The following is a 25,467-nucleotide window of genomic DNA, read 5'->3' as shown; positions in this document are numbered from 1 at the left end:
TTCATATACAATTAAACAAGTAAAATTGATAATGCCATTGTTTCGAATTTATTGGAATTATTAAAATAGAATTAAGTCAAAATTTACTCACCCTGGTGTTATTCTAATGCAAGTATGCTGTTCTTTTTTTTTTTCAGACCACAAACAGAAGAAATTTAAGGGAAAAAAAAGTCCTGCTCTGCATCATCCACACAATGGCAGTGAAAAGCTACCAGCATCAAGCTTTTTTTTAAAAAGAAACGGAAATATCACAGAATGATCCCATGCAACATGTGTCGTACATCCCACGTGTTCTGAAGGGTTTATGATATCTATCCATCCATCTTCATCCGCTTATCCGGGGTCGGGTCGCGGGGGGCAGCAGCTCCAGCAGGGGACCCCAAACTTCTCTTTCCCGAGCCACATTAACCAGCTCCGACTGGGGGATCCCGAGATGGTCCCAGGCCAGTGTGGAGATATAATCTCTCCACCTAGTCCTGGGTCTTCCCCGAGGTCTCCTCCCAGCTGGACGTGCCTGGAACACCTCCCTAGGGAGGCGTTCAGGAGGCATCCTTACCAGATGCTCAAACCACCTCAACTGGCTCCTTTCGACGCAAAGGGGCAGCGGCTCTACTCTGAGCTCCTCGCGGATGGCTGTGCTTCTCACCCTATCTCTAAGGGAGAAACCAGCCACCCTGAGGAAACCCATTTCGGACGCTTGTACCCGCGATCTCGTTCTTTCGTGACCCAGCCATCAAGACCATAGGTGAGGGTAGGAACGAAAATTGACCGGTAGATCGAGAGCTTTGCCTTACGGCTCAGCTCTCTTTTCGTCACAATGGTGCGGTAAAGCGAGTGCAATACCACCCCTGCTGCTACGATTCTCCGGCCAATCTCCTGCTCCAGTCTCCCCTCACTCGGGAACAAGACCCCGAGGTACTTGAACTCCTTCACCTGGGGTAAGGACTCATTCCCTACCTGGAGTTGGCACTCCACCGGTTTCCTGCTGAGAGCCATGGCCTCAGATCTAGAGGTGCTAATCCTCATCCCAACCACTTCACACTCTGCTGCGAACCGATCCAGTGAGAGTTGAAGGTCACGGACCGATGATGCCATCAGGACCACATCATCCGCAAAAAGACGACACACTCTCTGGTCCCCCTTTTTGAACAGGGGAACCACCACCCCAGTCTGCCACTCCTTAGGCACTGTACCCGACTTCCACGCGATGTTAAAGAGACGTGTCATTCAAGACAGCCTCTCCACACCCAAATCTTTTAGCATTTCTGGGCGGATCTCATCAATCCCTGGGGCTTTGCCACTGTGGAGTTGTTTGACTACCTCAGTGACTTCCACCAGGGAAATTGACGAGAATCCCCCATCAGCCTCCAACTCTGCCTCTACTAGAGAGGGCGTGTCAGTCGGATTTAGGAGTTCCTCAAAGTGTTCCTTCCACCACCCAATTACCTCCCCAGTTGAGGTCAACAGAGTCCAATCCTTACTGCACACAGGATGGCACATTGGATGGTTCCCCGCTTCTCCGCTTCCCCCTCCTGAGGTGGCAGACAGTTCTCCAGAAACACTTTGGTGCCGACCGAAAGTCCTTCTCCATGTCTTCTCCGAACTTCTCCCACACCCGCTGCTTTGCATCTGCCACAGCAGAGGCTGCAGCCCTTCGGGCCTGTCGGTGCCTTGCAACCACCTCCGGAGTCCTCCGAGACAACAAATCCCGGAAGCCCTCCTTCAGTCGGACGGCTTCCCTGACCACCGGTGTCCACCACGGTGTTCGAGGGTTACCACCCCTTGAGGCACCTAAGACTTTGAGACCACAGCCTCCCGCTGCGGCTTCAGCAATAGAAGCTTTGAGCATTGCCCACTCAGGTTCAATGTCCCCAACCTCCACAGGGATGCCAGAAAAGCTCCGCCGGAGGTGTGAGTTGAAGATCTCACGGACAGGGGCCTCCTCCAGACGTTCCCAGTTCACCCGCACTACCCGTTTGGGCTTACCGGGTCTGTCTAGATTCTTCCCCCAACCCCTGACCCAACTCACCACCAGATGCTGATCAGTTGACAGCTCCGCCCCTCTCTTCACCCGAGTGTCCGAAACATGCGGCCTCAAATCAGTTGAAACGCTCAGCCGGGGGCTTGTGAGTATCCCCACACCCGCCCGGCGCCTCACACCTTGGCCAACTCCAGCGAAAGAATAGGGTCCATCCCCTTTCCGGGAGTACGGTTCCAGAACCGAGACTGTGCATGGAGGTCAGCCCCACCAGATCTAACTGGTAGCGCTCCATCTCCCGCACAAGTTCCGGCTCCTTCCCCCACAGAGAGGTAACGTTCCACGTCCCCAGAGCCAGTCTCCGCTGTCCGGGTCTGGTCCGTCGAGGCCCCTGACCTTCACCGCCACCCATGTGGCAGCGCACTCGATCCCTGTGGATCTGTGTGGATGGTGAGTCCAAAGGATGGAGAGGGGGGTGCCACGTTGCTGTTTCGGGCTGTGCCCAGCGTGCCTCCGTGGCAAACCCGGCCACCAGGCGCTCGCCGGCGGGCCCTCCCTCTGGGCCTGGCTCCAGACGGGGGCCCGGGCTTCCTCCAGGCAGAATCTCTCCTCCTCTTCCTTGTTTTTTCATCATGGGTCTTTATGAACCTTTCTTCGTCTGGCCCCTCACCTGGAACTACTTTGCCTTGGGAGACCCAACCAGGTGCACTAGGCTCCAGACAACACAGCCTCCAGGCTCACAGGGGCACGCAAACCTCTTGATTTCTCACAACTTGTGTGCCGTTTCTGGGCAAGTTGAAGCGCACATCGTGCAGTCGTGCACAGAAAACCAATGGCAGGATTTTTGTAGAATAATACACACAATTTCTGGGTTTTTTTGACAAACCCTGTTGTATATGCCCAGAACACTTGGAATTTACAACACGTGCCGCATGGGATCATTATGTGATACTTGTGCGTCTTTAAAAAAAAAAACTTGATCCTGGTCGCTATTCACTGCCATTATATGGATGAGCGTGAGCGGGGCTTTTTTTTTTTTTTTTTACAAATTCTCCTTTTGTGGTCTAAAAGAGAAAGTAGGGCAAATGGCATTAGAACAACACACGTGTGAGCAAATGTGGGTGACTTAACCCTTTTAAGTCCCCCTGTAGTCAAAATCAAGCTTTTAATGTTGTTTATATGTCTATGTGGTGTTTTTATTATGCTTTAAGACAAACCATGTACAAATTCATAAATCAAAAACTGCAGTGAACCAAAGACCGTCTCAAAATCACGATTTGAAATCGCTGGTGTTTCTGAATTCACAAACTACCTTTTAACCAATCAGTTTAACGTGTGATCTTCACCGAGTGGATCTCTGAGCTGGTATGAGTGAGTGGAGGCGGGGATCATTTGCATATTCTTAGAACCGTGTATACTAAGGCCCCGTTTACACGAAGGGAAATAGCAGATATTTCCCTGCGGTTTGGCCTCTAATTTACACGAAAACCCCGTTTTAATCACAGAAAACGATTATTTCTAAAAACTCCGGCCAAAGTGGAGATTTCTGAAAACGCCGGTTATGTGTTGTCGTGTCAACTGGGAGAAACGGGGTTATAGGTTCTCTCTTGTCGATTCTGAGGATTCTGATTGGCTTGCATGGCTTTATCCTTCTCCCTACACTGCCGCCCATAGGTTTGGCATAGTTATGATGGCACTCGATGGCGTATTTATGCGGGTGTGTGCACGATTTTATTGTTGAAAACGGAGGCGGGGGAAATATTCGTTTCTCTAAATACCCGGCTTTGTGTAAACGTGGCCTAAATGAAGCAAGGATGTAGAGTTAGATTCAAGCTATTTTAAGGCATGAAAACATTTTTTTCAAGGAAAAAACGTTTACATTTGTCATTTTGGTGATCAAAGAGATACAATTATTGACAAAAGGGGGACTTTAACTAAAATATAATATTTACAAACAATGTTGAAGATTTCTTTCTATCTCCATTCAAGTAGACAGGAGCTGTACTTGTGTAGCTAGAAATAGCTTCCCCAGCCAGGTACCACACTGGCCACAGAGTGACCAGACCAGCATTACTGGGGATCTGGCAATACTCACAACAATAGAGCAGCCGCCTGGGACTTTGAGCCCATTCATAACCATGTCCTCATGCAACCAGCGATTGGTACCTGGAGCAGTGGGGTACAGTCGCAGTGTTTCCTTCAAGACCTAATGGATTGAGTCAACAATACAAAGACCAATACAGAACCATTTGTGTTTGTACCATAAAAGACCATCTCTGCAGACCAGGGGTGTCCAATCCTGTTCTTGGAGATCTACCTACCAGCAGAGTTTATTATCCAACCGTGATCCAGCACACCTGTCTGTAATTAACAAGTGCTCCCGAAGATCTCAATTAGCCGGTTCTGTTGCGTTGGATCAGGGTTGGATCTGAACTTTGCAGGAAGATAGATCTCCAGGAACAGGATTGGGCATCCCAGCTGTAGACCAACCTGAGACAAGTAAGTGAATTTCCCAAGGTCTTCATATGAAATGTCTCTCTTTGTCCCAAGAACTTCATCCACTTCTGCTTTAGCCCTGGGAATGAAAAGAAATTCAAACTAGAGCATTGTAATACAAGTCAATGTGGAATAGGTCCATATTTCCAAGGACTGTTTTAGCGTTTACCGTTTATATATCTCAGGATGTCTCCCTAATTCCATGATTGCAAACGAGAGCTGATTTGCTGTGGTCTCTTGCCCTGCAAAAGAATCAAGCACTGTTTATATTTGCTGGGGTTTATGAGCAAAAATCAAACAAAGCTGTAACTCACCAGCAATGAAGAAAGTCACGAAATTGTCCAACATCAGCTCATCATCTTTAGCGTTAGTAACTTTTTCTTCCTCTGCAGCAAAAATGGAAAGTGTTAAATAGTTAAGTAACTCTACCAGTGTTGTGTTGAATATGTTATTATTAGGGCTATTGACTGATTCAAATTTGGAATGAAATTAATTACATGATATGTTGATTAACCACTTTTATTCCCTGATATACTTCAGGCAAAAATCAAAGAACAAACAGGTGTGTATACTGCTGTATGATATTAATTTGAATTTATTTGAGTTTTTAATTTGTATGTGCAGTATTTTATTTTAATTTTAGTGTGTTTTGATTGTAGAATAAAAAGTGATTAAAATGTTTAGTATGCTATTTGTTATTTATCTGTATATATTTTTTTTTTTTTTTACTTCTGCGCTGAAAATGGCCCCCACTCTGGCCCTGTGTTGATCCATGTAAACATTTAAGATGGACGTGAACGTCTTCAGTCGTCAAGTTGCATCTTGCACCATGAGAGCTACGATTTTAAGACAGTGTGTCTTACAAGACAAGTTAAAGTACATGCAGTTTAACCTTTTTTTCCAAATGTGTCTGATTCCTGTAATCTGTTCCTTTCTGTGTTTTTTGGCCAACTTGTATTTGAACTTGAACTGCACCAATGGTAAATTATTTACCAATTTTTTCACATTCATTAGGTTTAAAATGTACAAATACGGTTTAACTTTTTAAATGTGTCTGGCTCCTGTATTCTGTTCCTTTTGGCTGCATTTTTCACTTTTTGGTGTTGTATTTTAACTTTTTTTTATTGCTCAAATGGTAAATTACTTATCAATTTTTCACACTTGTTAGGTTTAAACGTGGTATGGTATGATTAAATGATTAATTTAAGCACATTTTGAAAATAATAAAATTTTTTATAATTTGCAGCCCAGATAAAAATGACCTGTACAACAAATGGAAGAAGGAAAATCCACATACCTGCCGTTCTGAGGATTTGTGTGAGAATGTCTTGCGGTACATCGTCTCCATTTTCTACTGCTGTCTTCCTGTTTTGTATCCATTTTTCTCCTGTTTTACGCAGGAGTTCAGTTGCATCTTTAACTTGCTGTATAATCTTCCAATTCTTGGGAAAAAGCTGAGGTCCCACATTTAAAAAATAAAAACAGATTATATATCATTAACCCTACTACTTTAGGGTGACATAAGCAATTGTGGATAAATTCTTACTCTAAAAAATGGGTCTCTGATATCCAACACCATGCCTTTTAAACACAGCTCTACTGCATTCTGGAAGGGGCTGTCAGTTTGCTTCAAGAAATTCAAATCGACACCGAAAGCCACCTGTGGATAAAAAAACGACTACTAAGTATTGATCAACAGCTGATTTGACTTTCCTTGTATTAGGCTTTCCCTTGGATTAGCAGATAGGAAAGTGAAACCTTGCAAATGACATCGAGTGTGACACAGTTGACCAGGTCGTGCATGACGGCAGGTGTTTTCGTCTCTGCTATTTCCTCCAGCTTGTCCATTAGGCGCTCCGACATCTCGTTAAAAGTGCCCATCAAGCCTCGTAAGTATCTGACCAATGAGACGGCATCAGCTGAGGTGCATCTGTATCACATTTCAGTATATCAGAGATTTGCTGTATTTGACTCACGAGCTGCTAAAGGCAGGATCCATGATGCGACGCTGCCTGTACCAGGTGTCATGGTCCCCAGCCGTAATCAGCCCGTTCCCCAGGAACCTGAGAAGATTGAGTCATGTGACTTATTCAACTGTAAGGTCACCATTGGCAAAGCAAATCCCATAAAATATTCAAATTCGAATATGAATTAAGCCACAGTCACACTAGACTCTTTGAGAATGCAAAATGTAGGCCTATTTAATAAATATTTTCTAAAACATGCATTCAACATATAACAAATAATAATAAATGCAAAATGTAAAAATAGTGTACAGTCTACTCCACCTCCCCTCAAAACTGCAAACCTGCAGCTTTAAAGTGTGAGTTCTTTGAATACCTTTGGAATAAGCCAACTTTTACTTATATACTTTTTACTCAAATATAATACATTTATGGTACATTGCTTGTATGTTTCGAAGACACTCGTTATGAATTTGTAATTGTAACACAAATAAAGCAGACTTTAATATCACTAATCAAGCATGTAATTAGTCCCTACACAGGCATATACTTAAAGTATACTTGAAGTTGTTCCAATTTAGCACAGTTTTATACACTAAAAAGTTATACTTTACTACAATTTAATTACAACTAAAATATACTTAGTACAAAAATAGTTGTTCCGAAATACCACACTTCAAGTTCACTAATCATTAACACATTTGAAGTATACTGAATTAGTCTGGCTGCAAGTATACTTAGCTTTTTTTCACCAGGGAAACATACAGTGGTAGCCAAAACTAATGTTTGGCCGAGGGAAATTCTTCACCCTTTATTCAAAAATTATTACAATTTGTAACAGATTTTGTAGGCCTATTGCGTAGTTGTACAATGAAACATGCCAAATAGTGCAGCCATAATTTTGTCCAGGCTGTCATACAAAGAAATTATGACACATGCAATAACAAGAAAAACAAGCAAGCCAAATACGAGCAAGCCAAGTACGCTTAACTTTATTAGCTTAAAGATTATATGGGCAAAGGAACTCGTGAACCCAACTTTAGCATTTTGTTTTTCCCTCATATTTAAAAAATATAAAATATTTAGATGGTTTTATCAAACTTGTTTTGTCATTAAAAACAAATATCCCCTCCGGACATCACTTTTTGCCACTACTGTAGATGATTTTAAAGCTATCGGACTAAATGCAGCATAGCTTAGATTTTGATTTCATGGGGCCTCTTCCATAAAAACTTCTAGATGATAGTAGGAATGTGCCTTAGAGTAGCCCACTGCTATCAATGTACAGATATTGACAGACTTCACCTAGCAATGCTGTGACATATCCAGAAAAAATTAAACATACCTTTTTCCAAACAAGTTAAAGAGGCGTTTGTAGACAAAAGGATCTTTGAGATACTTAGGTGACATCAGGACTGTCTACAATAACAGGGCATAGATTTTATTTTATTAGATTTTGTGGCTTCGGATAGGCTACTATTTATACAATTTATACGATAGGCTAAGACATACAATATAAAATATTTACCTTTGTAGCCTCAGGACAATGAACCATGATCATGACATAATGAAAACTGTTCATCCTGTAGACAGGGCCATATTTTTCTCCCCTTAAAAACAAGAACATGGCCACATTGGCGAGGACGCTTTACCAAATTTCCCCTAGAGGATCAATAAACAGTATCCCTATATCTATATATTTCTTTAGCCGAAGTGAGGAAATGCCTGTTATTGGTGAAACAACTGTGATTTTTAGGTAACACTTTACTTGAAGGGGTGTCTGTAAAAAAAAATCCTAATTTTACAGAAAATAACTGTGATTTTTTGACGATCATTTTCTTTCATTTTAAATTGTACTCAAAACACTGTAAAAATTACAAATAATATCTGTAAAATAAAAATGCAGCTGTTATTTTAAGTATTGTGACATTAATGACAAATTGCAGTAATTCACATTTTTTATACAGAAAATTGATTGTATTTTTCATACAGTATTTTTTTCTGTTTTCTTAAATTACATGAAAATGTATGTAAAATTACAAATTATAATCTGTAATTAAACAGTAACAAAACAGTTAAATGATAAACCGGTCAAATGACTGGCAGCCCCCAAAAAACTGTAACATTAAAGTAAAACATCCTAAATTAAATAAACTGAAAAACACTGTGACAATTCAGGATATACCTGTAAAATAACAATCATATACCTTCAGTGAAAAAAAATCGTAAAAAAAGAGTCAAATGACTGGCAGCTACGGCTGCCAAACAAAAACCATAAAATAAAAGTAAAATCTTCTAATTCAAATAAAACAAAAAACACTGTTATTTCACAGGTATTTCCTGCATTACGGTATTATGATCATATACCTTCATTGTAAAAAAATCTTTAAAAAAGGGTCAAATGACTGGCAGTTTAAAAAGTGACGGCTGCCAAACAAAAACCATATAATTAAAGTAAAATATCCTAATTTAAATAAAGTGTAAAAAAACTTTAACAGAAATGTGATGTCACCATGATTGAGATCAGTGTTTACTTTAGTTGGGCTCATGACTCTTGAGTTTTAACATTAGTTGTTCTCTGGCTGCTTTAACTGTGTTTTGATGCACATTTATTATGGCAATAATTGCAAGAGAAAATAGAAGATGATCTTGGTCATTTATTGATGATTTTATAGTCATTATATGATGATCTGATTCACTGATATGACAATCAAATCTCTATTGGCTGTGAATACATTATATATAGATACTTTAGTGTTATACAAAGGCAATTATTAATATCATACTTTTTTCACATGATTTGTTGAAATATTGTGGCATCAGTATTATAGCAATCTCAAATAAATAAATAAATATTCTACATAAAATGTTTTGAGGTGGTTTATTTTGTTAGGAGTATAGAGACATCAAGAATCAACATATGAATCTCAACAATGGTGACAATCAACAAAGCCTTGTTGTGACTGTGATGAGGGGGGCGTGGTTTTAGCGCCGTCTGTAGTGAGAGACAAGTCAGAGGGCGCGGCGGTGAGTAAGTGGGTCAAGTGCAAATGATAAACACCTGTGTCTGATTGCAGTGATTGGCGTGGGGAGACGGATAAAAACCACAAAGTGAGAGAATGAAGCGAGAGAGGAGGACTGGCGACTCGTGCGTGAACAGTGTGGAAACTGGGACAGCTGAAAGCAGCGTGGAAGGAGATTATCTAAAGCTGTGGAGGACGTTGAAGCTGAACCAGCGTGGGAAGAGTTGTTATTGGAAATATTGTGTTGCTGTAGTAGGACTACGGTGAATGCGCTGTGTGCGCACGATTTATTATTTTTGTTGAAAAATAAAAACGTACGAGTCCCAGTCTCGCCGACCCTGTCTCCTTCTTCCTCCATAAAGACGAACTTTGTTACACTGGTGCCGAAACCCGGGAAGAAGGAGATCGGCCGCCGCCATGCAGAACCCGTCAGGAACGCCGTTTGCGGACATCATCCAGTCACTCGCGGCTCTTCAAAGAGACCAACATCAGGCCCTCCTGAGCGTTAAGGAGGAGCATGAGCGGCGCTTTCAGGCGCTGCTCCAAGGTCAACAGGAAGACCGCGAGTTGTTCCGGAGCTGTCTGGACCGGGAGACTCCGGCCAGCCCCCCTCCAGCATCAGACTCGGCCTCGCCGCTCACCTTGTCGAAGATGGGTCCAGCTGACGACCCGGAGGCCAGGTGGTACTGGAACAGTTTATAGTGAAGCTCCCCAAGAAAACTGCACAGTGGGTCCAGTGCCACCGCCCGACGTCGCTGGACCAGGCCATCCAACTGGCGGAGGATCACATGGTGGCGTGCTCTGGGGTCGGCGAAACCCTTCCATCTGTCTCTCTCTCCCCCTCTCTCTCTCTCTCTTCCCCGGCCTCTACCCCCTCCCTTTCTACTAAGCCTGTCCCCCTTCCTAGGTCGCGAGGAGGCTTCGCACCCAGACCAGCGCCGAGGTGGAGGTCTGGGTGGTCCGGTGACAATGGCGCGGCCGGGAGGACGGCGACGAGGGGGACACCGGCTGGGGAACTTTCCACCCTGGCGCAGCTGGCACCTCTCTCCCCACGTCAATCCCTTGGCCCACTTCCTGCCGCTGGAACAGCGGTAAAACCTGGGCCGGCCTGTTGGCGCTGTGGGGACCCGGGCCACTTCATCGACCGGTGCCCGTTGATGGAGGTGGGGACACTGGTTCGGGTCCCCGACGCGCCAAAGGCCGCCCCCGATCAAGCCGGCCCGTACCAAATACCAGTGAGTATAAAGGGGGGTACTTATCAGGCTTTGGTGGATTCAGGATGCAACCAAACCTCTATTCATCAAAGCCTGGTTCGATCTGGGGCATTGGATAACAGCCGCGTGGTTAAGGTGCGGTGTGTGCACGGGGTGGTGGTGAGTTATCCCTTAATGTCGGTAGAAATTCTATTTAGGGGACAAAAACATAGTGTGGAGGTTGCAGTTAACCCGCACCTCCGGCATCCGCTAATCTTGGGAACGGATTGGCCTGGTTTCAAGAAGTTATTGGGGGTTTTATGTGCGGATGTCTCTTGGGAAAAGAAGCACCAGGGGAAGACAGCGGTGGTTCAGGTGGGGGATGCTGTACCGGGGCCTCTGGGTACTGCTGTAGGGGAAGAGAGCACTTTGGAGGGAAATATCCTCTCCGAGCGCGATGATTTTCCCCTAGAGCAGTCCCAGGATGAGACGCTAAAACGCGCGTTTGACCAGGTCCGTTCCATCGACGGTCAGCTACTCCACCCGGAGCAACCGCTCTCTTACCCCTATTTTTGTGTGCTCAAAGATAGGTTGTATCGGGTGACCCAAGACGCCCAGACAAAGGAGGATACAACCCAGTTGTTAGTACCAAAGAGCCGTCGGGAAATGCTTTTCCAGGCGGCTCACTGTAATCCGATGGCCGGTCATTTGGGGCAAACGGCGACACTAAACCGTCTCATGGCCCGATTCTTTTGGCCGGGCATTCACGAGAACGTGCGCAGGTGGTGCGCGTCTTGTCGTGAATGTCAGTTGGTTAATCCACCGGCCAACCCAAAAGCACCCTTGTGCCCCCTTCCGCTGATGCAGGTCCCCTTCGAACGAATTGGTATGGACCTCATCGGGCCATTAGAACGGTCAGCACGAGGGCATCGTTTTGCGTTAGTCTTGGTAGATTACGCAACACGATACCCGGAAGCAGTCCCGCTTCGCAATATCTCCGCTAAGAGTGTGGCAAGCGCGCTGTTTTCTTTAATCTCCCGGGTGGGGATCCCTAAAGAGATCCTCACCGATCAAGGCACAGCGTTTATGTCACGAACGGTTCGCGAGCTTTACGAATTGTTGGGCATTAAATCGATTCGCACCAGCGTCTATCACCCACAAACGGACGGCCTGGTCGAACGGTTTAATCGTACATTGAAAACCATGATTCGTAAGTTCATTCACGAAGACGCCAAAAATTGGGATAAATGGTTGGAACCCCTTCTGTTTGCTGTGCGCGAGGTCCCCCAAGCCTCCACGGGGTTTTCCCCCTTCGAACTTCTTTTCGGTCGCCAGCCCCGTGGGGTGTTGGATGTACTGAGGGAGGTTTGGGAGGACGGACCGTCCGCTAGTAAGAACGAAATTCAGTATGTCCTGGACCTGAGAACAAAACTCCACACATTGGGGCGGCTCTCTTTGGAGAATTTGTTACAGGCCCAGGACAGACACAGACAGCTATACGATAGGGGGACTAAACTTCGTCAATTCGCACCGGGAGATAAAGTACTTGTATTACTTCCCACGTCTAGCTCGAAATTACTCGCAAAGTGGCAAGGGCCTTTTGAGGTCACACGGCGAGTTGGTGATCTCAACTATGAGGTAATTCGATCGGATCGGGGTGGGGGACGTCAGATTTACCACCTCAACCTGCTTAAAAAATGGGTTGAGGCTGAAGCAGTGATGCTGGCGACGGTGGTGACTGGAGAGGAGGATCTCGGGCCAGAAGCGAATGTCAAATCCCAGTCATTCGCTCTGGCTCCCTCTGGTGATCACCTCTCGCCCTCGCAGCTCGCTGACATCACAACCTTACAGGCAGAATTTGCCGATGTGTTCTCGCCCCTGCCTGGTCGAACGAACCTCATTCAGCACCACGTTGAGACAGATCCGGGGGTCGTGGTACGTTGCCGCCCGTATCGTTTACCTGAACACAAAAAGAAAACCGTTCAGGCCGAATTAGAGACAATGCTGGACATGGGGGTCATAGAAGAGTCCAACAGTGACTGGGCGAGCCCGATCGTTTTGGTACCCAAACCTGACGGTTCGATTCGGTTCTGTGTGGATTATAGGAAGGTGAACGCGGTGTCTAAGTTTGATGCCTATCCAATGCCCAGGATTGACGAGTTGCTTGATCGGCTTGGTTCTGCTCGCTTTTATTCGACGCTGGACTTAACAAAAGGTTATTGGCAGATCCCCTTATCTCCAATATCGAAAGAAAAAACAGCTTTTACCACGCCGTTCGGATTGCACCAATTTGTCACACTTCCGTTCGGGTTGTTTGGGGCACCGGCGACTTTTCAGCGTTTAATGGACCGAATTCTCCGGCCGCATGCTGCATATGCCGCTGCTTATTTAGATGACATCATTATTTATAGTAATGATTGGCAGCGTCATATGCAGTATCTGCGTGCTGTTCTGAAAACGCTGAGAAGAGCTGGGCTCACAGCCAACCCGAAGAAGTGTGCAATTGGGCGGGTTGAAGTAAGGTATCTGGGCTTCCACTTAGGACATGGACAGGTGCGTCCCCAAATTGATAAGACTGCTGCGGTTGCGACCTGTCCGAGTCCTAAGACCAAAAAGGAGGTTAGACAGTTCCTGGGGCTAGCGGGATACTATAGACGGTTTGTTCCCAATTATTCGGACCTCGCTAGCCCGCTGACTGATCTAACTAAAAAGGGTGCTCCAGATACGGTTCAGTGGACGGAGCAGTGCCAGCAGGCTTTTACCAACATAAAGGCTGCTCTGTGCGGCGGACCGCTTTTGCATGCTCCTGACTTTTCTCTCCCTTTTGTCCTACAGACGGATGGCTCGGACAGGGGTTTGGGCGCGGTCCTGTCCCAGGAGGTGGAGGGGGAGGAACGGCCGGTGCTGTACATCAGTCGGAAGCTTTCCAAGAGAGAGACGATGTACAGCACCATAGAAAAGGAGTGTTTGGCCATCCGTTGGGCTGTCCTCACCCTCCGATACTACCTCCTGGGCCGAGAGTTCACCCTGTGTTCGGACCACGCTCCCCTTCAATGGCTCCACCGCATGAAAGATACCAACGCGCGGATCACCCGTTGGTATCTGGCTTTACAACCGTTTAAATTTCAGGTGGTCCACAGGCCGGGGACGCAGATGGCTGTGGCCGACTTCCTCTCCAGGAGGAGGGGGGGGGGGGGGGGCTGCAGGCCGGACGGTTCCCCGGCCTGAGTCGGGCGGTGGGGGTATGTGATGAGGGGGGCGTGGTTTTAGCGCCGTCTGTAGTGAGAGACAAGTCAGAGGGCGCGGCGGTGAGTAAGTGGGTCAAGTGCAAATGATAAACACCTGTGTCTGATTGCAGTGATTGGCGTGGGGAGACGGATAAAAAACACAAAGTGAGAGAATGAAGCGAGAGAGGAGGACTGGCGACTCGTGCGTGAACAGTGTGAAAACTGGGACAGCTGAAAGCAGCGTGGAAGGAGATTATCTAAAGCTGTGGAGGATGTTGAAGCTGAACCAGCGTGGGAAGAGTTGTTATTGGAAATATTGTGTTGCTGTAGTAGGACTACGGTGAATGCGCTGTGTGCGCACGATTTATTATTTTTGTTGAAAAATAAAAACGTACGAGTCCCAGTCTCGCCGACCCTGTCTCCTTCTTCCTCCATAAAGACGAACTTTGTTACAGTGACTTTATAATAGGTCAGAATTTATTTCATTGTCACCATTGTTGAGATTCATATGCTAATTCTTGATGTCTGAGTGAGTCTGTATGATCCTGTCAAAACATTTTCTGCATAATGACTTCATAAAATCTTAATATCACAGCATTGCAGGATCTTCTATAGCAATACTGGAATTCTAAATTAACAATTACTATTTTACAACTTAATCAGTCATTAATAAGTCATACCAATCGGCTTGATGATTATTATCACTAATAAGTGACCAACATCATCTGATCTGAGTTTCTCTCAGTTTCCTACAATAACAAATATGTATTAGAGACACACGGTTAAAGCAGCCAGAGAAAAAACTAATGTTGCTGATGACGTATAATCACAGTAAATCATGCATGTAGTTTATAGCAAGATATTTACTTTTTACAGTGAATATGTTTTTTAGTTAAAATTCAGTAAATATATATATATATGAAATAACTGTGTTTCTGTTAAAAAGCTTAATGAAGTTCTCTTACGAGAGGTTCTCTCGTATTGCGTAAGTTTAGCTTACGCTACGGGAAAGATTCATCTTCTCGAGATATTGAAGCCAAAAAATTATCCTTAATTTTGTATTCATTGTCAACGCAGTGCAGCAGCTAGCAGACCTAGAGCAGGCCATCTCGCGTGCTCATTGGCTGCCCTGCGGCAACTGCTGCAGCCTACCAGTGAACCCGGCGTGACATCACGCCCAATGAAGGGCGCCCGCGCCTTCATAGCGTCACAGCCCGCCAGAATGGGCGTGGCTTAGCGTATAAAAGTAGGGGCTGTAGGCTGACTTCCCTGATTTTTCGTCTCTTCAGCGAGCTCTCCGCATCGCTGGATCAGAGAGAAGCCACCGCCGCGGTCGAACAGCGAACAGCCAGCTTAGGACAGCGCTGAGGAAGCCGGCCGTCTTCGCCACCTTCAGCCATCCGTGCGAGCTACGCTATCCGGCGACGTATCCTTTTTACCTTTGCAAACCTATTCCTAAAAGAGCGCGAGTGTCTTTTTAAAGATGCCTCGCACTTCCTGCGGCTCGTGTAGGGCCCCGCTCAGCGTCGGAGACCGCCATGTGATCTGCGCTCTCTGCCTGGGCCTGGAACATGCAGAGCTCGCCCTCGCGTCCGGGGGCTGCGAGCTCTGTGATGCGCTTCCGCTGTCGACCCTGTGGGCTCGACTCGAAGCCTTCAACCCCGAAGCAGTCACTCCGCCCTCTGTGGGACCGCACAGGAAGAAGCGCTGTTCCCTGAGACAGCCGGAACCCGTGGCCACAGCGACGCGCTCGCCGGAGAACCTCCCTCGAGCCTCGCTTTCGCCTTCCCCGCCTCCCCTCACCGACGCGCAGCTGCCGCTCACGAGCCTCACTGCTGTCGCATCTGAGGATGAGGCCGAGGGACACGCCACGAGAGACTGCTGCTCCATTCTGGCATCAGAGAGCGAGGAATGGTCGCTTCACTCCGCCTCCTCGTCGATTCCAGGAATCCAGCCGTTCCCGCGCTGGAGCTGACGCGGAACTGATGCGCCTGCTAGCGCAGGCTGTCGACCGTCTCGGGCTCGAGTGGTCGCTGCCGAAGGAACCCGCGCCGAACAGGCTCGACGGCTGTTTCCTTCAAAGTCGCCGCCGTGCAAGTTTAAGCGAGCAGGCCCGCTCCATTCCTGCCGGAACTTCACACGGAGCTGACGAAGTCATGGAATGCACCATTCTCCTCGAGACTTCAGTCCCAGGCCTCCGCGTCGCTCTCCTAAGTGGACGGCGCCGCCAAGAAAGGGTACACGGCGATTCCCCCTGTGGAAGAGGCGGTCGCAGCGCACCTTTGCCCGCCCTCCCCGAGATGGCGAGCCATGGCCGCGTTGACTGTAACAGAGAGGCACCTCTGGTTGACGCTCGCGGATATGAGGGAAACTGAGCTAGCCACCTTCCTGAACGCGCCGCTCTCCCCCACTGGTCTCTTCGGCCCAGCGGTAAACGGGATCGTTGACCGTTTTTCTGAGGTACAGAAGACCACGCAGGCCATGAACCTCTTCCTGCTGCAACGCTCGAGCTCCGCTACAGGCCGCTCTCGCGAGAAACAAAGCCAGCCTCCTGTGCGAGCTAGCGCCCAGCGTCCAGCACAGCCTCAGCCTTCGCAGCGACGTCAGGGCGGCCGCTCTAGGTCGCGCTCAGACAGCCGTCACAGACCGCCGCCCCACAGAGGGCCTCGGCAAAAGATCACGCTGAAGCCTGAGCACGCGAAGCCCTCCTAACAAAGAGAGAGAAAAGACGCGCGTGTCCCGCTGCGGCCAGACCGCCGTCAAAGTTTATTTCCCGTTTATTTCCCTGTCAGTCCCCTTCAAACAGGCTACTGCAGTGGTTCATTTAGCAGCCAACGAGCCGGTTTGTTCACCCTCTCGCCTGCACACAAACGCCGTTTTCACGGCGACCCAGAGAAATCTTAAAAAGAGTATTATGTCTGGTCCGGCTCACGCCGTCGGTGTTTTAAGTGTAGTGAAAGTGCCCATGCCCCAGTGTTCACCCCTACACACAAGCACTTCAAATCTCGTGTCACTCACAGAGCACACTCTCATAAAGCGCAGAAAAGCCGCTCGAGTGTTGAATGTAAGTAATGTGTCCACAGGTCTGTGGCCACTATCTGCCCGCTCTGTTACAAGATCAAGAAAGCAGGTTATGAATGTCTCGTGCCCGCCAGAGAGCGTTCACGCTTACTAACACAAACCTCCCCCCGGGCGCCGCCCGCGCGTTTAAGTGTTATCACAAAACGCAGGGCATTAATAAGACGCTCCCCATCCATTTCGATCAGGGCGTCAAATACACTTGTAAGTCTCGTGCCCGCGCCAAAAAGTGAGAAGAAAAGGTTCCCCATCCCTTATGATTGGGACATCTCACATAAATCAGCCGGTTTCGGTTTTCAGCGAGCAGCCATTGCCCAGAACCGAGAGTGCGCGCGCCCCGCTTTCGGCTCCGGTTCAGTCTCACAAGCCCGCAAATGGCGGCGATCTGAACACGGAGGCCATTCGCCCCCTAGCGGCTCACATAGCTGCGTGGGAAACTATCCCAGGGATTTCAGAATGGGTGCTGAGCACAATAAAGCAGGGCTATACACTTCAATTCATTCGCCGTCCCCCGCGCTTTCGAGCCCGGACAGCGACGATAGTGAATGCGGAAGTAGCACACCTACTTCACGCAGAAATAGCGAAGCTGCTGTGCAAAGGGGCTATAGAAGAGGTACCGCCTTCTCTGAGCGATTCAGGCTTTTACAGCCGATATTTTCTCGTACCCAAGAAGGACGGAGCCTTCAGACCTATCCTAGATCTGAGACATTTGAACAAAGTGCTTGCGCAAAGACCGTTCAAAATGCTTACGACCAGGAAAATCCTCGCGCACGTTCGCCCGAGGGACTGGTTTATTTCTCTAGATCTGAAGGATGCCTATTTTCAGATTCAGATAATACCCCGTCACAGGCAATTTTTTGAGATTCGCCTTCGACGGTCAGGTATATCAATACACCGTCCTGCCGCTCGGCCTGTCTCTAGCACCCCGTACATTTATGAAGTGCATGGACGCGGCGCTTGCCCCCCTGAGAAGTCAGGGGCTGCGAATAATGAACTATCTGGACGGCTGATTTTGGCACAGTCAGAGACAGAGCTGCTATCTCACAGAACAGTGCTTCTCAGTCACCTGGAGAGCTTGGGTCTCACGGTCAACTGGACCAAGAGCTCATTACTGCCCAGCCAGTCAATTTCCTTTTTAGGAATAGAACTGGACTCGGTGACCATGACGGCTCGTTTATCGACACAGCGCGCGCGCCGTGTTCGCCACCTAGCCGCATCTTTCCAGAAGGGCAGCTTTCTCCCTTTGAAAACATTTAAAAGGATGTTGGGCTGTATGGCATCAGCTGCAGCGGTGCTTCAGCTGGGCCTACTGCGCATGCGCCCGCTCCAACGCTGGTTGAATGCTCGCGCGTCCCGCCGAGCTTGGGTTTCTGGCGGCCAGAAAATCAGAGTGACTCAGACCTGCATAGCGGCTCTGCAGCCCTGGTTAGTGGCCCACTGGTACCAGCAGGGAGTGATGATGGGAACCATCTCTTATCGAAAAGTCATTTCGACAGACGCATCCAACTCGGGTTGGGGCGCGCTGTTCGAGGGCAGACCGGTCTACGGCCAGTGGTCAGACCAAGAGAAGGGTTTTCACATAAAATGTCTGGAAATGATAGCGGTCGAGAACGCGCTGAAGCGCTTCCTCCCGTTCATACAGGACCAACATGTTCTTGTCCGCTCGGACAACATGTCTGTGGTATCCTATGTAAACCGTCAGGGCGGTATCAGATCCAGAAATCTCTGCAATCTGACGGAACGCCCTCTCATTTGGTCTCAGATGCACCTGCGCTCGCTGAGGGCGGCGCATGTGCCTGGCTATTTGAACGATGGCCCAGACAAACTGTCCAGGGACAATGTTCCCCCAGGGGAATGGTCCCTGCACCCCCAAACGGTCCAGAAACTGTGGCGCCTATTCGGCAGAGCGGAAGTCGACCTATTTGCGTCAAAAGACAACGCTCAATGCCCGACGTTCTTCTCGAAGGACGAGGACGCGCTGGCCCAGGTTTGGCCCAGCCTCCCGCTATACGCTTTCCCTCCGGTCTCTCTGTTACCACAGGTGATCAAGAGAATCAGGGAAACGCCCCACTCGGTGCTCCTCATAGCCCCGCGTTGGGAGAATCAGACTTGGTTCCCGCCCGAAACTAGCACGGCTGTCACACACAGCTCCGTGGCCTATTCCGGTGAGGACAGATCTCCTCTCTCAGGCTCGCGGCACGATCTGGCATCCCCATCCAGAGCGCTGGTCTCTGCACGCATGGTTGATCAACGGGTACTCATTGCCCTGCCAGAAGGAGTGATGAACACGATCACGCAGTCTAGGGCTCCTTCCACGAGAAGGCTCTACGCGTCTAAATGGTCGGTGTTCTCCGGATGGTGCACCGACAGAGGTCTGGACCCACAGACATGCGGGGTGGTGCATCTGCTCACTTTCCTACAAGAGCTGTTGGATAAGGGGAGGTCCGCATCCACGCTCAAAGTATACGTGGCGGCCGTGGCAGCGTTCGCAGAATCGACGCACGGCCAGTCACTGGGAAGACATGAGTTGGTCATCTGCTTCCTTAGAGGAGCTAGAAGGATGAACCCGCCGCGCCCCCCGTCGCTTCCTATGTGGGATCTTTCTTTGGTCCTCGAGGCCCTGAAAGCCTTTCCATTTGAACCACTAGACTCCGTGGGGTTGAAATATCTATCACTGAAAACCGTCTTTCTGACTGCACTGTCGTCAGTAAAACATGTGGGGGACCTGCACGCGCTGTCTGTCAGCGCGTCGTGTCTTGAGTTCGGGCCGAATGACTCTAAAGTCATCCTCAGACCTAGACATTGCTATGTTCCTAAAGTGATGGGCACTCCATTCAGAGCGCAAGTTATTTCGCTGTCAGCTCTGCCAGCATCCGACAGCGAAAGTGATGTGAATCTACTCTGCCCTGTCGGGGCGCTGAGATTTTACATTACGCGCTCCGCCTCCTTCAGGCGTTCAGAACAGCTTTTTGTTTCGTTTGGTGGGCGCACCAAGGGTCTCGCCTCCTCGAAACAGAGCCTGTCCAGATGGATAGTGGACGCTATAGCAACTGCTTACGCGTCAAAAGGTCTGCAATGCCCTCTGGGCATCAGGGCTCATTCCACGAGAGGCGTGGCCTCGTCGTGGGCGTGGTCCAGTGGGATTTCTATCCATGACATATGTGTATTGGCGGGCTGGAGCTCCCCGTCTACCTTTGTCAGGTTTTATAACCTAGAAGTTCCTGCCTTGCAGGCTAAGCTTTTGTCAGTTTGAAGGAGATGTGTATTCTGCCCAGATATCCCTGCTCAGATCACTCTCACGTGACTCAGCTCTCCTGGTTGAGCTGCACTAGTAGGGTATGTGCCATGTGCCTATACAGACCGGCGCGCTGCTCTGTATTCCCTATGTGTGCTTATGTACGAGTGGTGGCCCGCGTGGCTGGCCACCTTATTTTTTCCACTTATGGGGTTCCCCTGAAAGTTCAGGGTCTCATGGTGGATGCTTGGCGCGCACGGCATTGACAAAGTGTTCCCTTAGCGTAAGCTAAACTTACAAAATACGAGAGAACCTCTCGTAAGAGAACGATACTCGGTTACTAACGTAACCTCGGTTCTCTCTAGAGAGGGAACGAGTATTGCGTAACCGGCCGTGCTCGCGCCACGAGCGATTTTGCTTCAGTCGACGAAAAACCAGGGAAGTCAGCCTACAGCCCCTACTTTTATACGCTAAGCCACGCCCATTCTGGCGGGCTGTGACGCTATGAAGGCGCGGGCGCCCTTCATTGGGCGTGACGTCATGCCGGGCTCACTGGTAGGCTGCAGCAGTTGCCCGCAGGGCAGCTAATGAGCACGCGAGATGGCCTGCTCTAGGTCTGCTAGCTGCTGCACTGCGTTGACAATGAATACAAAATTAAGGATAATTTTTTGGCTTCAATATCTCGAGAAGATGAATCTTTCCCGTAGCGTAAGCTAAACTTACGCAATACTCGTTCCCTCTCTAGAGAGAACCGAGGTTACGTTAGTAACCGAGTATCGATTTCTGCAATAGTATTTATTATTTACATTAGGATATTTTACATTCATTTTATGGTTTTTGTATGGCAGCCATTGCTGACAGTCATTTGACCTTTTTTTTCACAGTGAAGGTGTTTGATCAAAATAATTCAGGAAATAACTGTAAAATAACAGCGTTTTTCTGTAAAACATTTAAGGACAAAGTTTGGAAAAGTTTTTTGCACTCAATTTAAATTAGGATATTTTACTTTATTTTTACGGTTTTTGTTTGGCAGCCGTAGCTGCCAGTCATTTGACCCTTTTTTTACGATTTAATTTTTTACAGTGCATAAGACTGACATGACACCTTCATAATCATGACAGGAGACATCTCATGAATATGAAGGAGGGTTTATGCATGTTTATGACAACTGTCATTACGTGTCATTTGCTCAATGACATTTTTAATCCAAATATGACATTGTTTGAGATGTCTTTGTTATGACACCTTGAAATAAACCAATACATCATAACCTGTCATAAATATGTCATAACCATCACATAGCAGAATAATTATCAAACTTAAGAAACCACTTAGTTAATGGGTTAACATTACATTAAACTGTCATGTGGTTGGTTTTGACATTGGCTGTCATGAGGCCATTATAACTGTGTCATGAATATTTTTCTTGACCTCAACTACAGTGGTACAAATTGAATTTGTCATTAGAATGTTATAATGTTAAAAACAACCACCTGACAGTTTTATGTAATATTAACCCATAAAGCTAAGTGGCTTCTTTAGTTTGATAATTAACCTGCCATGTCATGTTTATGACATATTTATGACAGGTTGTGTTATCTTAGTAATGTCAAGCTGTCATGGCCAAGACAATGACAGGTTATGATGTATTGGTTTATGTCAAGTTGTCATGAAAAAGACATCTCAAACAATGTCATATTTGCATTAAAAATGTCATAATTGAGCGAATGACACTTAATGACAGTTGTCATAAACATGCATAAACCCTCCTTCATATTCATGACATGTGTCCTCAGTCATGATTATGAAGGTGTCATGTCAGTCTTATGCACACCCCTTCAAGTAAAGTGTTACCCTATTTTAGTAAATGTATATTGATGAAGTGCTGACAAAAAAAAAAAAAAAAAATGTCAGAAGATGAAAGCATAAAACTATTATTTTCCAGCAGTTTCTCAGAAGCTTACATGCCAGAAGATGGCTTAATATGTATCTATATTTCAATAACGTTCAGAAGTGTACTTCTGAAAATATAAATTACATTAAATCATTTGACTTTTTAGAGTACAAATATCAAACAGTACAAAACACACACACACACACACACACACACACACACACGCACGCACGCACGCACACACAGAGAGAGAGAGAGAGAGAGAGAGAGAGAGAGAGAGAGAGAGAGAGAGAGAGAGAGAGAGAGAGAGAGATATGCAATGTCACTACCTATGTGATATTACGAAACAATTGACGTTTTGTAGGTGCAAGGTCAAAACAACAAGATATTACTCAGGCAAAAAAATTTGCAAATAATCTGTGTTTATAGCCTACATGAGTTTTGATCTTACCATTGAAGAAGAAGGTCGTGTATAATACTTTGCGATTTCGTCGATCTTCTGAAAGACGGTAAATGCCCCAGCAGAAAACTGTCCGAATATCAGTTTTCATGTTAATTTATCTCAGCTTTGATCATATACCGACAAATACTGACTTACTGCAATACCGTTTATAGTTGTACAAAACATATATGAACACATTCATAAAGTTTCTTACTTGTCTCTTGGAGGTCCAGGTATGTGATCATATTTCTGATGAACATGTCTTACATACAGACAATATGCAAGAAATGCACTGAAAACAGCAGCGAGCAGGTAAAACATAATAAATGAGACCCATTCTGAGATCATGATGGTTCAGACAGTAGCTCAGTGTGTAATGTGCGTCTGCCAGCCTTACTGCTGCTGTCAAATATCAAACGATTTCCGGGTCTCTGGAACTTGTTCTGAACGATTGTAGACCACAGAGGGCAGTACTAGCCTTCTTACATTCCTACATTCCAGAGGAAAAACAATGTCTGTCCAGCTTCTTACACACACAAGCGCGCGCGCACACGCACGCACGCACACACACACACACGCACACACACACACACACGCACGCACGCACACACACACACACACACACACACACACACACACACACACACACACACACACTTAAGGCCAAAAAGATGAAGTTCTGATGCTGGAAATGTAAATCAATGAGATAAGTAGCCTATGATAGGCTATGTAAGATGAAAATGCATAGTTTTATGATCAGACTCAGAGCTCTTTATTGTGGGGGACAAAACAGATAATGTAAACATTCCTCAAAAAGCTCAAAGTGATATGTTATGTTTGATACTTGACTTGACTAAAAAATAACACATGGATACGTATGGCTCAAGGTTCAGTCCAGTAAGTGTTCATCTTGAAATACTAAAAAGCTATATTATAAAATGTACCACAACCTGAAGGCATAAGGCTTTGTACCTGTTAAAAATGATAAACTATCAATCCGACGTCAGAAGGCTTCTGATAGATTGCGTAGCTAACAGCTTCAGAAATGTTTTGATCATGTTGATAATTTAGAGACCTTAATTTGTGTATCAAATAAGACAGTATGGCTTTATCAAAACCTATCAAGACCTAGCTAAGGTATGAGCTAGGTGTTTAAAATTAGATTTCAAAACCACTGCTCAAGAAAACATTTGTGTAATGAGATTTTTGACCTAAAGCCTAATCATGAGTCATTTAAATAAAATTGTACGTCTTCAGCAGCAATTATCAGAATCAAAAGGCTATAATGTATACTGGGTATGAAATGAAAGCTCTAATGAACTGGTTTTAAATTTTTGGCTCAATTGACCCTACACCACAGATGCCCTCCAATGAGTTGAACACGGAAAGGATCACCACAGTTCTCAGTCTTCAAACAACCAGTAAATTGAAAAAAAGCGGTTGAATGCTATAATGGGGTTTATAGCATGTGTGGCTTGTATCGCTTCCATCTGTGGTCTCGGTGGGTGGCAGACTGCACAGGAGTACTGAAGGCGCTCCACGGACACACAGACAGAGTGTGTTTTAGATCCCTGTGGCCCTGTGAGAGCAAACAGCACTGCAGACATCAGTCCTGGCAGGAGAGAGCCCGCACTTCTGATGTGCAGCCATTTGTTACTTTGTCATTGTGTTGCTTTATGCCAGCATTCACAATGGTAATGGTAAAATACTGTTGGATTTTGAGAGTGGCCTTTCGAAAAATGGACATTTATGTACATTATTTTATGTTTTCATCCTGAAACTTTTACAAACCTTTTCCTACAGACGACATTTTAAGTTGTTGTAATGTTGTAGCAGACCTCCGGTATAATATCTTATGGTGGTGACCCATTTGCAAATGATTGCATAAGTCAATGGATTTCTAAGATCTGTATAGAAGAACAAGATCCTTGAGATTTCTCTGCAGTCTTAATCCTACGGATTTTTGTTACCTTGCTCTTTGACCCCCTAATCCCGGCCTAAGAACATACTGACAGACATGACAACATGCAAAACAGCATCTATCTATCTATCTCTATCTATCTATCTATCTATCTATCTATCTATCTATCTATCTATCTATCTATCTATCTATCTATCTATCTATCTATCTATCTATCTATCTATCTATCTATGATCCAGGGCTGGGCGAAAATAGTGTAGTACATTACTTTTAAACCTAACTTTCCCCCACACTTGTGTTACTCCCTAAATAGGTAACTATTTGCGTTGCTTAGTTACTTTTTATGGAAAGTAATACATTATGTTACTTTTGCATTACTTTTTCTCAGCTGGGCTGGGCTTGCTTGTTTATTTTTCCAGTTTTTCTCAGTCGCTTTGTTGCCATCAGAATGACAAGTCCTTGTGTCATTGTGTACGGATAACACTGGATGCGACGACACGGTTGATTATTTACATCTTCTGCATATGTATTTATGTTGTCAAATTCAAATTACAATTTTACATTGTGTTTGCTACGGTGGCCGAGAGAGCTCAACGCGCTGCAACTGAAGAAAACACATGCAAATACAAAAAAACACATGCAAATACAAAAAAACACATGCAAATAAAATAAAACGCATGCAAATAGAAAAAAACGCGTGCAAATAAAAAAAAACACCCGCAAATTAAGAAAACATCTTCATCAGTTTCACAACACACGTGTGCTCCAAATACTCACAACACCACCAAATACAAACGTGCTGCAAAAGCTCACAACACAAATACAGAAAACGCGCTGCAAATAACACAGAGCACAACGGAAATGTTTCCAGAGGAACCAAATAAGTGACGAACCCGGCTGGGACGTGCTGGAATAGATATCCATAAATCTATGCGTCCATACATATAGTTTTATGTCTATATGTATGGACACTCTTGAAAATGAGATGTTGCATCTCAAGGGGCTATCCATTAATA

The 25,467-nt window shown here is 46.2% G+C and overlaps 1 protein-coding gene across 1 annotated transcript in view; it reads right to left on the bottom strand.

Moving 5' to 3' along the window:
• LOC130096210 (cholesterol 24-hydroxylase-like) overlaps positions 1 to 22,926 on the bottom strand; it is a 76,777-nt gene extending 53,851 nt beyond the window's left edge. The window contains exons 1-12 of the mRNA XM_056262894.1: positions 22,745 to 22,926; positions 22,540 to 22,617; positions 7,967 to 8,048; positions 7,784 to 7,857; positions 6,451 to 6,537; positions 6,233 to 6,371; positions 6,021 to 6,134; positions 5,772 to 5,928; positions 4,789 to 4,860; positions 4,644 to 4,716; positions 4,469 to 4,553; positions 4,074 to 4,184 (exon numbers count right to left, since the gene is read on the bottom strand). Coding sequence (XP_056118869.1) covers positions 4,074 to 4,184; positions 4,469 to 4,553; positions 4,644 to 4,716; positions 4,789 to 4,860; positions 5,772 to 5,928; positions 6,021 to 6,134; positions 6,233 to 6,371; positions 6,451 to 6,537; positions 7,784 to 7,857; positions 7,967 to 8,048; positions 22,540 to 22,617; positions 22,745 to 22,878 — 1,206 coding nt within the window. The 5' untranslated portion in view covers positions 22,879 to 22,926. The remainder of the gene's footprint in view (positions 1 to 4,073; positions 4,185 to 4,468; positions 4,554 to 4,643; positions 4,717 to 4,788; positions 4,861 to 5,771; positions 5,929 to 6,020; positions 6,135 to 6,232; positions 6,372 to 6,450; positions 6,538 to 7,783; positions 7,858 to 7,966; positions 8,049 to 22,539; positions 22,618 to 22,744) is intronic.
• Positions 22,927 to 25,467: the final 2,541 nt, after the last annotated feature.

Source organism: Rhinichthys klamathensis, unplaced genomic scaffold, assembly GCF_029890125.1.
Source record: "Rhinichthys klamathensis goyatoka isolate OS25496 unplaced genomic scaffold, OSU_Roscu_1.1 h1tg000196l_1, whole genome shotgun sequence".
NCBI lineage: Eukaryota > Metazoa > Chordata > Actinopteri > Cypriniformes > Leuciscidae > Rhinichthys > Rhinichthys klamathensis.
The sequence above is the reverse complement of the archived record's forward strand: the minus strand, read 5'-3'. Positions and strand labels throughout refer to the sequence as shown.